A 12,512-nucleotide genomic window follows, 5' to 3' on the forward strand; every position below is an offset into this window, starting at 1 on the left:
CCACACGGCCAGAGAGAGGAGGGCTTTTTAGAGAGGCCTGGCATATCACCGCAGTAGTCGAAGCACATGCAAGCCCCCGGCCCCATTTCTGGCCTCCTTCGTGGTGGCTAAATGTGCATCTAGTGTATTTTTAGGTAACCTATGAACTTGAAATGCTCTCAATTTAAAAGTACCTTAATTTATATATAGTGCATTCACATTCAAGATTACAATAATCCACCTGGATGGTGAGTTAAAGTGAAGCAGGGCTTACGTTAGTGAAAGCTGAAACGATTTTCAAACTGCATGTACGACCGAGAGGCGGTCCCGTCAACACGAGGCTTTTGCAAGACTCGTACCGTAAAAGCAGTTTGTCGTTTCGATCAAAAATCCAAATAAATGAACTGATAGATTCTTTTTTTTTTTTTTTTTTTTTTTTGGGGGGGGGGGGGGGGGGGGGGGGGGGGGAAATAATTTGTGATTTTCGAAGCTAAAAACAAACTGCGTCCTGACAGCCTTCTTACAGTCTGTGCCTGCGAGGTTCGGCGCGTGGCGGGGGAGGGCGGCGGGGGCAGGGTGACGGTGGTCGGGGGCTCCACGGGGTCATCCATGGGCAGGACCAGGCGCGTGCCCCGGATTGCCACCTCGTGCTCCGCCGTTGCGAGCTCGTGATCCAGGCCTTCATCGAAGGGGCCGCCCCCAGCACCGGCCGCGGAGGAGCGCTTGGGGTTGAAGCTGTGGGAGCCGGATGCGTCGGTGCTCACCGTGACGTCGGCGTACATGGAGCTCACGCTGGCGTCGTTCAGGATGAAGTCGGAGTCGTCGTCGTGGAGCTGACCTTCGTTCTAATGAGCGGAAAGGGGAAAGAAGAGGAGCGAGTGGATTAAAAAAAAAAAAAAAAAGAAGAAGAAGACAGCTGTGATAGGAATAGAGAACTGCTCCTTGAAAGAAAAGCACAATCCAGAAACAGAATTGGAAAGGGAGCCCGTTGAAGTTTGGTGGCCAATGAGCGATGTTTTATGTCCAAACCTCGTAGGCCTGCGGGCTGGTGAGGCAGCGCGCCAGCGGTCCACAGCAAGCAGGCATAGTAGCAGTGAGAGGAGGACCACTGTGGGTCAGGAGGGGTTTCAGGTAGCTGGGAACAAGCTGCAGTCAAGGATTCAACAATTCAAACATTTCCTTCATTTTAAATAATCTGATTAGTCAGCTGTCAAATCAGACTGTAACAAATCGAAAAGAAAGAAAACTAAAGAAATATTGCATTTGTAAATGTTTAGATTAAAAAAAAAAAAAAAAAAAAATCCTTTTTTTTTTTTCAAATATAAAGCAATAAAATAAGAGATAGGTGTTTCAAAAGAAAGCGTTTGTGGCTCCATCTGTAAACCTAGAAATACCTAGTTGTATAATTTGTCAAGAGCACCCTCTGGTGTTCACAGCTGATCCCGGCAGCTACAGTTCCAAAGACTTGATTTCAGACGGTGACTTAAGGCTCAAAGGATACTTGTGGTCGAAGTTATACCAGATCCTGAAGGGCCAGGCGCTCTCGTGTTTGGTGTTCCTTCGCTGTGACCCATCCAACGCCGCTGAGCTCTGTCAATCAGGAGATTGTCACTTGTTACTCTACAGTTTTTTTCTGATTTCAAATTAATAAGGTACTCAAAACCTAAATAAACCAAAAGTCATCCGTTTGTATGAATCACTTACGAAGTTTTCTTGATCAGAGTCCACACCCACCCTAAAAAAAAATTTAAAAAAATTTTAAAAAAAAGGCAGCCACGGTTACTTTGACAAGAAAAGAGAAAAGTTCAATAGAGGCGATGAGGTCCAAAGAGAAAGACGAACAAATAGATACGCGGTCTTACGGTATGCTCATGAAAGTCAGCATGGCCGTGGTGCCGCCTCCGCAGATCCACACGGTGAAGAAAACAATCAAGAGGGTGGTTGAAAACATCATCTGGCGGGCGTAAGTCGCCGTGTCTCGAATAGAAAGAGCAAAGGTCATCGCCCCACGCAGACCTGAAGGAAACAGAGAATGAAACCGTGTGAGAAAGCAGAAGTGTGTATGTGCTCGTACCGCTCATGATGTGGCAACAAAAATCTGCATACGTGGTCATGTTTTAGGGGCCTCCTTCCTTGGAATCGCCAAAAAAAGCCCCATAACATAAATAACTCATCATTTAAGGGTTTAAAGTTATCTTTTAAGTCTCCAGGAAATTAATGCAATTCAATGTAATGTCCTCTGACGCAATGGAAACACAACTGTGTGGTTTATAAAAAAGAAAAAAAGAAACGAGAGAAAGGCCGAGAGTGAGACAGCGCGTTGTTGTGTTTTTCATTTATCATTCAAGAAAATCCTCTAAATATGTTGAACTTGATTTAATTAAGTCGAGGGGGGCTTCTATTACGGGCCTGATTGAACAGTAAATGTCAGCTGACATAAGAATGCTGAATCTAAACAGCGTTATTGGTCTACAAGGAGACTGTCTGCATATTATCTCGGCTGTTATTTTTAACTCCAGGCTGGGATCTGCTCAATTCTCCCGACAGTGTACGGTAATGGAAGCAGGTCCCGGCTGAGCAGCAGTTCAACTCGATTTAGGCCTGAGAAACTCGAAGGACTCGTCATCGTTGCTGCGTACCTGCAAACATCATCACATGCTGGAAGTTGGATCTGATCTTGTTCTTGCGGCCGAGGTTGAGGAGGAAGGACAGGGGGTAGATGTTTGCAGCCCTGCCCAGAAACACCGCCACCTGTGCCGCACGGAACGGTCAAGGACACAACGCAGTGACATGATAATTCAGTGCAGGCGGACCGGAATTGAAAATGATCCTGGGTAGATGGGAGTTTAGAAACGTTCTATTTGCTTGTACCATTATTTTTGTTAGGGTCAAAGCAGTGAATGAAGTTACGGCGCTGGCGGTGTCGGTAGTAGCAGTATCTGGTCGTGAATGTGTTGTTGTTTTTTTTTTTAACTGATGCAGGCACCTCTCAAGTGGAAACACGTGAGTAAACTGAAGATGCAACAGCAGCACACAGCTTTGTGACTGAAAACTATTCTTCTTCGCGTACCCTCCGTCGCCCTGGACGTGTTTGTGTTAACGGAGAAGAGTAAAGGATACGAAGGCTCCAACAATGAACATTGGGTTGAAGATGTGGGACTGGAAGGAGAAGAGAGTCAGACCCATGTAGGAGAAGATGAAGTTCTCTGCCAGGAAGTTCAGCACCTCAAACAACTGACGAGGAAAAGACAAGCAAAGACATGAGTCAGTTTATACTTTGTCTTCCCCTATTTTCACAATTCCTGCTTCTATTTTTTTTTTTTAGATGTTAATTTAAAAATGTAAAGGTTCTACAATATTCTTCCAACCCATAAAATGTCGATGGCGGTACTAAACACAGAGGAGGAAGCAGAATTCAGATAAATATATGTATTTAACATAAGTAATCAATAGTGTTTTGGCTCCTTATCTATTTTTAGACAACAAAAGAAACTTAAATTGCAGTTTGTAATATTGAATTTTTTTAACTTCTTAGAAGTAAGAATTCTCTTTTTTTTTTTCTTTTTTTTTTATTGTGTCTTTTTTCACTTCCGCAACTCCAGTGCTTTGTAAGGTCGATTGTCGGTGGCGGTAGTACCCGCAGTAGCAGTGCTCGTGACAAAATGTACAAACCGGTACAGAGTAAAGCTGTTTAAAAAAAAAAAAAAGAAGTAGACACAGCAGGATGGAGTAGAGAAGATATGTGACTGTGTTTCACCTGTTTAGTCCTGTCCTGAGATTCAGGGGAGAGATTGTTGTAGGTGTAGTGAGCCTGAGTGATCCCACAGAACAGCACAGCTACGACACCTGAAAAAAAACACACACACAAAAAAAACACAGTTACAAACGTTCCTTTGTTTTTAATTCTGTCTTCAGTAAGAATGAATTATCTCGTGAGCTGCGTCCTCGGGTTAATCTCGCTGTTCAGGAGAATAACGCTTCTAACTTGAATGTATCAGTCGCCCTGTGATAACGCAGCGTTTGCTGTGTCCGTGTGCAACTGCGGGGTTTGCGTTGGACGATCTCATTTGCTCTGGTGCGAATGATTCATCCTTCCTTAGTGCGTTAAATACCGCGATAGTTCGTCTTAAAGTAGATGCCGTGGGCGCTGGACGAAAGATAATGTTTGCCGGGAGAAAAATCAAACGACTAAAATGTCGTTAAGTTAAGTAGATGTTTTACTGCAAGCTTAGATAGCAAGATAGAGGACAAAAATGAATGAAAAATGAATCAGACTTTACTTTGGATTCAAGTTTTGTCTACTACATCGACCAGGTTTTTAATTTTCTTTATTCTGGGGCTTGTATGCAATCTACCAATCATGGCTCAACATGTAATGTGTTGGCACTTGCTGTAACAGAACATTTTGGTTTGTTTGTGGAAAAAACATGGATCAGCCATGTCGCAAAAAGATAGTGGCTTCAAAAGAAAAAAAAGAAGAGTCTTTTAATATGGCCTCCTATTTTCCTGCCATGATTTGTATACTGTACATTTTGCACAGTTCGGACCAAAGATGTTCGATAAAAAAATAAACTGTTTAAGAGCGTTGCAGGGGAAAGTTACAGCGGGGTGAACCGGCCCGTCTCAGCTTCACTCAAACCAGGCGATAGCATCGTCTGCTATTTGGCCTGTCGAGGCACGAGTGGGCAGTTTTCGAAATTAGGGCACGACTCTGTCAACGTATTTGAGGAACAGCCGTGTCTGTAAGACAAAAGCCTGAAAAGTTACTCAAACAAGAGCAACAAACAAACTGTCCTTTGTCACCGTTCATATTTTATGTTTTCGCTGTTTAATAACAAACTAAAAAAAAAAAATGTAACTGTTGAAAGTAACTCTGTCGTTATCCTCATTCATGTCTGAAGACACTGCAAATTGTATCCAGCTGTGAAACAAACGGAAGCTCATTGCTGTAGAGATGTCACACCGTCTCGTCCCGTCGCTTCGGTGTAAACTGGCAGGTTTTGTGAGTAGTTGCAAGTTTCAAATCATCTCGTGAATCTTTGGTTTGAACTGAGCTTTAGACCAACACCAAACCAAAATCAAATTCCAAAATCTCTGCTGTTTAAACTGTATGCATGAGTCCCGCATGCAGGTGTACCTGTGAACCCGCACGCCTCAGCCAGCAGGAAGGTGCTCCAGGACATTAGGAAAAATAGAGCCGTCTCCAGCAGGGGGAAGTCTCTCAATTTAGTGAACTTGGTCACGTGAGAAATACCGAAGGTTAAGGTGCAAAACAAGAGGTGGCACACCCAGTCGGCCTGCGGGTCACGTGACGACAGAGTCACGTGGAAATACAAATGACTTATAAAGGACGTTGCTGTGGTAAAAGGAGACCAGTACTGTTTTATTATAGTTTCAAACAATGATTAAACAGCAGCAGCTTGAATAGATTTCAATAGATTGAATAGGTCAGATTTTTGGAAGTCTGTATTGTTAATCTTTTACGTCTTATGTACACCTGTAAATATGAATGTACATCATGTACAACTAGACAACAGGTGAAAGGATATGAGAGCGGTCATGACTCCGGTAGCCACCCCAAGAGCAAAAGATCCACTGAAGACACCCAGGAAGATGCCAAAGGATTTCAACATGGCCATGGCCTCAAAGCTGTGGCTGTTGTCGCCTGCAGGCTGGTACGCCACTATAGAGCTAAAGGGCAGATAGAGTACAAGCAAAGAAAAACATTTACAAGGAAACAGGAAATACACACCCTTAATGAGAATCCAGGAAATAAAACTGGTCATATGTCACATGCTCAAAAAAGGACAGAAACGGAAAGATAGAAGTCAAGCATCAAATCAAACCTGCAGCAACCCAAATCCAAGAACTGCAGAAATTAGCAGCATGATGCTTTCCTATTAATTTAGAGGGTTTCTCTTTCCCTTTAAAAACAGTCATGAAGACATAACACATTTGCACTGGAGTTGGGTTTTTACAGCCATAAAAAGGAAGGAAATCATGCATGCTTAACTCTAATTGTATCTCTTGGTTAATATTCTACAGTAATAAACCTTTTATACACCTAGACTAGCAAAGCCTTTATATATATATATTTATTTATTTATGTATATGTATATATATATATATATATATATATATATATATATATATATATATATATATATTTATTTATTATTATTTTTTTAAAAAGAAGCATTTTCTGGTCGTTTGCAAGGTCAACAGAACATAAAGAGAATTTAAAATGAACACAAGGGGTGGATATGAAAGGGCGGCAGTTCGAGGGAGGTGCAGGGGAGGGCAGTGGTGATCCTAACAGGTGGTGGTTCGAGCCTTTATTCTACGTAAAAGATCCGCTTCACATCAACTGAACGCTTCTAACACAAAAACGCCAGCAAAAACAACACAGTCCACCCAACCAGCCCACCCACCCACCGAGGAGTCAATGTCTGGTTTTCTCCCAGCCATTCCTCCGCCCCCTCGGCCAAGACAGGGCCACCATCTCCTGCGGAGCGCTCAGCTCCAGCCCCCTGCCTACCCTGCTTTTCCAAGCGGAGGAGGACACTACATACATACGTACAGGCAGGCGATGAGTGACACAGACGGGTGGACAAAGGCAAGCAGTGAAACGACAGGGATCAATGTTAGTACGATTAATGTCACGTTCATGTACAATGTAGTGTAACAACACACGACGCTGAAATTACCACAGTTGGTATTATAGTGGCGATCAAAAGCAGAGAACAAGACATTACGCTGATGTGTACATTTAAAGAGTTACTGGTTGCTGCAATTGTTCCTCCTGTCGGTACTGACCATGACAAGATCCCTTTCTGATGTGATTCTAATTTAGGGGTCAGAGGTGAAATCCATACGCTTTGCTCTATGTTAAAAAAAAAAAAATGATTTAGCTATTATTCAGCTAAAAATGAAGCTAAGGCGTCAGCAGTGTGAAGCAGACCGAAAAGTTCAAATTACAATTACTGCGAATCCCTTTTTTGATATTCCTCTCAAGGGAAACAAAAAGCCAAATTTCACACAAAAATACTGTCACTGACTTTGCAAAACACAAGAGTTGAATTGTTTAGCTCAAACTGTTGGAGCCTCCTGAACTGAAGAACGCATTTTTCCACACAGGGGAGGTGGTGCGCTTTGTCCCCTCTCCCGCTTGAGATGGAGGGAAGGAATCTCTTCACGGCTGGTATTAACAAGAGGGAAGGTTGCAGCTACGAAAAACTCTTGAAGAGAGGGCTACATGTTGTTTTGATAGATACTTGAAAAATTGTGATGTCATGCTTCAGTGTGGAAAGACTGTTGCTTTGCTGAAACAAGACATGGAACACCGTAGCTGCAAAAGGTGTCGCTGCGTGTCTGCAGTGTGTATTTGTTACTTACGAGGAGAGGACGATAGCCACAGCATCGTTGAGGACACTCTCCCCGAACAGTAAAGCGTACAGGTCCACGTCTACCTTGAGCTCATTGAAGATAGCCAGAACTGTCACTAAGAAAAAGAGGAGGGGGGGGGGGGGGGGGGGGGAAGCAACATTATATATTATTGTGTGATTACCTCTTGGGTGCTGAAAGCTAACGTGGCTCTACCTACCAGGGTCTGTTGCTGAAACAATGGCCCCAAAGAAGAGGCAGTCAGTGAAGAAAAAGTCTCCCCCGAGCTGGCCCACAACTTTCATGAAGGACACCAAGCCGTACATGATGAGCCTAGGAGGACAGAAGGACGTGGACACGTCACAAGAGACACCGGCACCACCTGTCCATTCAACAAACTGATCGGATGAAACCGGGCAAAATCTCGAATCTGTTCTGTACTTGAATCAGCGTCTAAGAAACGGTGCGACAATGAAGTGAGGTCATTTCAGAGATGACCAACTGACTTACCCGATAACAAAGCAGGATATAACTGTTCCCATGAAAGCGTAGGCAAGTATGGAGCCAATGTTTCTGAAAAAATGTCTCTGAGACAGACAAGAGCACAGGTTTATTAAAAAAAAAAAAAAAAGAGGCCAAAGACAAACATCATAAAAAAAAAAACAGAAAAAAGATTGTCAGTGCATGAAAAATCCCATATAAAAATAATTGAACCTCTTGTTGCTGTGAATGACTCTTCTTGAAAAAAAAAATAACCTCTACTTTTAAACAATGTCAAATACAATTTGTAAAAAAAAAAAAAAAATCCGAATCTATATTTGTCTGACAAATGAAGGTTATTAATCGGTTTGTCCCTCTTACCCTTTTCAGACTGTAACCCGCATGGAAGATGATGGGAGGCAGCAAAATGTTGAAAAACACTTCTGGGTCAAAGGTCACCTAGAGACAGCGGTAAGTTTTAAGTCAGTCAAACAAGTCGTGAATTCCCCACTTGTTGAACTTGACGCACCTTTTTCGACTTTCTCTGAGGCCCCAGGTTTTCTGTCTGTGTATCCGGACAGCATTTTTATATACAGAGATCGCGCTCAGATGTGTCATAGTCTGCGGAGGCTGTTAATCACCTTGCACAGTATAGTACGCAGACTTTGAAAGGAAAAGGTTTTATTATCAATTCGTAAGACGTACTCCCGACATTTTAAGGCCCAGTAAGTTAGTAGTGTCATGTGCAGGGTGAGGAGGGCACGCTTAAAAACAAACCGCCCGCACCCTCCCCCTCGGCCCCGTCCGTCCACTTGCCTTTCTCAGCATCTCGTCGTCCTGCATCTGGTTGCCTTTGCCCCGGCTGACCTCCCCCTTCAGCGTGTACTCGTAGAATCGCCCGCTGACGTTGACCAGCAGGGTAGCGGGGCTGGCGTTGACGGCGCAGCTGAGGATCACGTCACTCGTGCTTTGGGGCACGTGGACGCCAAACCGCAGGATGACACCCACCAACACGCCTTCGTGGAGGGACAGAGAGGAGAAGAGAGGGGGTGAGGAGGTAGCCGAGGATTTGAAGCAAGTCCCCTTGTGCGGGGACTTCGGGGTGAGATTCTATTTAAAACAACGTAAACTTGCGCGATGTAACTTTAATTAGATTTGGGCCTCGCCAGAGACAAATAGTAACAGGAGCAGGCGCCCGTCATTTTGAAGGAAAAGATGTTTCAGGCAGCTGATCATCAAAGCGTCTCACTGCACACTATCGAGCAAGTCATGTTTAATAGTATACATCACATTTAAATGCAACCCAGAGCTGCCCAAAGTATCAAACAAGGATGTGAAACATATAGGCCGTATCATTAAAGTGAATATAACCAACAAAACAAAAATGTATTCAAAAGAACACGGGGATATAACCTTTATCCTCCCCCCCCCCCCCCCCACCTCCCCTCTTTCCCCTCATGTCAGCTGTTATCAACATGACATTACACTTTATTATGTTGTCAAATTCACAGCTGACAGATTAACGTCATCTAATGACCTCAAAATGACAACCCTGCACAGATGCGATTGAATTTGGACAGTGCACGTGCATGTAATTGATATAATATTAATAATAACACTCCAATCAGCACCCTGCATGCTCTCCCCCCCCCGTCCCCCCTCTCCTCCCCCCCTGACACGTCAGAATAACCAGTCAAATTAGCTCGCCGGTTGAATTGAAAGGAGCTAACAGACGGCATCACGGCCGAGTCGAGTTCACAGCTAACATCGGTCGTCCCCTACCGTATATCATCGCGAGTCCCGTTTCGTGCAGGAACCTAAATCGCCGGTGTTTGAAGAGCCATATCGTTAAAATGGTGAGCGTCAACAGCATGATGAATATGAGTAGATTGGCGCTGTCCTGTCGGTGGCTCTCTTCGGCCAACCGCTCCGTCGCGACGTTGTCCATCGCGTTGCTGTCGCCTCGGCTCCCGACGAGCGAAAATGTCAGCAGAAAAGGCAGCAGCAGGGGTGCTTTCGACGGTTTAACGCCAAGAAAGCGTCTCAGCGTGAGTCCCATCGTGGCCGGGTCACATTTGTTGGTTAATTGGTGACGGCTTTTTTTTTTTTTTGCTTAAAAAAAACCCCCCAAAACAAACACAACCCGACTGCTTTGCAGGAGAAATCGGGGGCCAGACGAGCGCAAATGACTTATCGTTATCAAAACACTGGAACTTCCGGTTCTTCAAAATAAAATACAACCTCGTGACCAGTAGGACACCTGGGACGCAACAGCGACCCGTCATTGTGCTTTAAGAGTTGAATGTTGAAATTTGTTGCCGTTATACAATTTAAGATTACGCAGTGAAAGCCATTAGTAAAATGACTATAAATAAACATAAATTACATTTAAATAGAGTGGTATAACTGAGAGGAAACCCCAGCTTAAAAAAAAAACGTCAGGGATGTAGAGTTACGTAAGTCACTGGCCATTAAAAGACCGACATGGGTGTGGAAGTACAATTAAATTGAATTGTATTGAATTAAATCTGTTCTTTAACAGGTTTGATGATGTGGCTTCTGCCCACCTTTTCCCTCGTTTCTCCCATTACTCCTCCCTTGGTTTCATCATCTCATAATCTTTCCTGTCCTCCACGTCTCGTGAAACACAAGACACACGTGAAACAACCACCCGCAGCAGCGTAGAGTTTAGAGCATGTCTGGCTGATCCAATCTAGCACCAACCACTTACCCAAACACACTTGCCCCCCTCACCCTATGAGGGCTAATTAAAAGGTTTCCAGGGTCAATCACCACCACTGTGAAGGATGTGAGATGAGAGTTGGGTAGACTTAGCCCGAATAAGGCAGCAGTGACTGATGGCCTTGGATCCAGAGTGCTTGAAAGATTCACTATTCAACTGTGCGTGTTTTTTCTGCACATTTTAACCTAAGCCCAATAATCGTCCTTGTCTGCCAAAGAAGCACCCAAACACCAAAACAACCAAAAAGCACCCAAACAAACTATACAGACCAGTGGCTCTGACTTCACGTCATGAAGTCATTGTAGACTCTCAACTATACTACAGAAGTATAGGCACCATCATACATTAGATCAATCAGAGGGTAGTATTCATCATCAAAAGGAATTTCGTTACATGGAGAAAAATAATAAATGATTGTACCATGTCATTTCTGAATGATTTTAATTTTAAGTACGCCTCTTTCGTTTCACAACTGACAAATATTCAGCCGGAAGATTTGGAGGACTGTGTGTTGCTACACAGTGACATTTCTGAGACAGGCTGCAGTCATTATGTTAAAACAGGAAAACCAGCGATAAGACCTTTATCATTTGCGCACACGTACACACTAAACCCCTCCAATTCACTGGAAACTAACTGAGGTTAGCTGATTGTTGAATGAGGCGTCAGAGATCAAATGCAGAGTTAAAAGTTCTCACAGATGTGGGGCCTGACTGCTTTAGATTTTTTTGTGCAAAATGTTTGTTCATCAGTGTAATTTGGGAAAGGTACCTTGCAGATTCTTATTCAGGGGCATATTACAAGCTCGATTTTAAAATGCAATTCTGATTTGTGCAAGATTTTAGCATTGTTTATTTTTCCTTTGCATGCATCTTTTCAGGGAGGTTAAGAACTTTGGATTACATCCATAAAATGTGTAAGTTTAATCAACAAAACTGGAGGCTATCAGTTTCAGCTTACTTTATCACCCTATTATACTAGTTCTGTGTGTTGTAACCTACATAACACAGGCTTATAAAAGCCCCACTTCAGACCAAGATGGTTTCACAGTCTTTATTTTTGAAACCATTTCCTCTCACAGGAAATAAAAACCCACAAATGTTGGAATCGCAAACACAGAAAGTGAGCCATATCATTTATACCATGACACTTCTGTCACATACAAGCTGTCCTGTTCCATCATAAACAATGTACAAATAACTCACTTGTCCAAATATTCAAACAGAGCTTTAAAAGGCACAGGAGAAAGCAACTAATTACAAATTGAATTAAATGAAATTGAATCTATGCTTTTTCGGGGGATTCAATGTCATATGTCTGATAAGTGTCCATCATTCTCATGTGCAACACAAGAGTTTTCTTTCACATTTTTCATTTACGTGTTGGTGGAAACATCAGATGTTTTGAACTTGAAGTTGTTGCATTTAGATTCAATCAGCTCAAACCTGAAAAATAAAACACACCCGTGGAAAATATTAGAAATGCCGATGTGGCCTTCTCTCTGCTGTGTCTTTCAATCGTTAAAAAGTTAATAGATGCTCATAGCTTGTAGTAGCCAAGCACAGTGCAAACATTTGCTACTGGATGGCTCGCGAAAAGCTTTGATTTGAATGTCATCATTGCAATATTAAAAAAAAAATTGACATTTAATGCTGTTCAAATTTGAATAGTGCCTGATATTAAACAGATAAAATACTCGTCATTTAAAAAAGGCTTATAATAGATTTGCCTCAGATTTGAATTATCAGTGTTTTCCCTGCAGCTCTGAGCCTTTTTTTTTTTTTTTTTTTAACAAAGAACATCCCTCAGTTGTAAAATATTGAGTTCTCATTCAATTTGAAAATGTTTTACACATTATCTCTGAGTTATTTAACATTACAGATCCTAGTAAATCCTAGCAGTCATGTTGATCAAAAGTCGAATGTAC

General features: G+C 42.8%; 1 protein-coding gene across 1 annotated transcript; it reads right to left on the reverse strand.

The window, feature by feature from the left end:
- Positions 1-435: 435 nt before the first annotated feature.
- On the reverse strand, positions 436-10,038 carry LOC138196225 (sodium/hydrogen exchanger 6-like). The gene is given in 17 exon segments (XM_069146064.1): positions 436-535; positions 537-824; positions 1,009-1,114; positions 1,481-1,569; positions 1,684-1,714; positions 1,842-1,995; positions 2,619-2,730; positions 3,100-3,213; positions 3,737-3,825; positions 5,117-5,222; positions 5,529-5,670; positions 7,375-7,480; positions 7,583-7,695; positions 7,873-7,949; positions 8,224-8,301; positions 8,659-8,858; positions 9,625-10,038. Coding segments are annotated over 17 exon segments (2,118 nt in total). The 5' UTR covers positions 9,902-10,038; the 3' UTR covers positions 436-499.
- Positions 10,039-12,512: the final 2,474 nt, after the last annotated feature.

This window comes from Embiotoca jacksoni, unplaced genomic scaffold (genome assembly GCF_022577435.1).
Source record: "Embiotoca jacksoni isolate LCO1_2020_lvr unplaced genomic scaffold, fEmbJac1.0.p SCAF_13, whole genome shotgun sequence".
NCBI classification, from domain to species: domain Eukaryota; kingdom Metazoa; phylum Chordata; class Actinopteri; family Embiotocidae; genus Embiotoca; species Embiotoca jacksoni.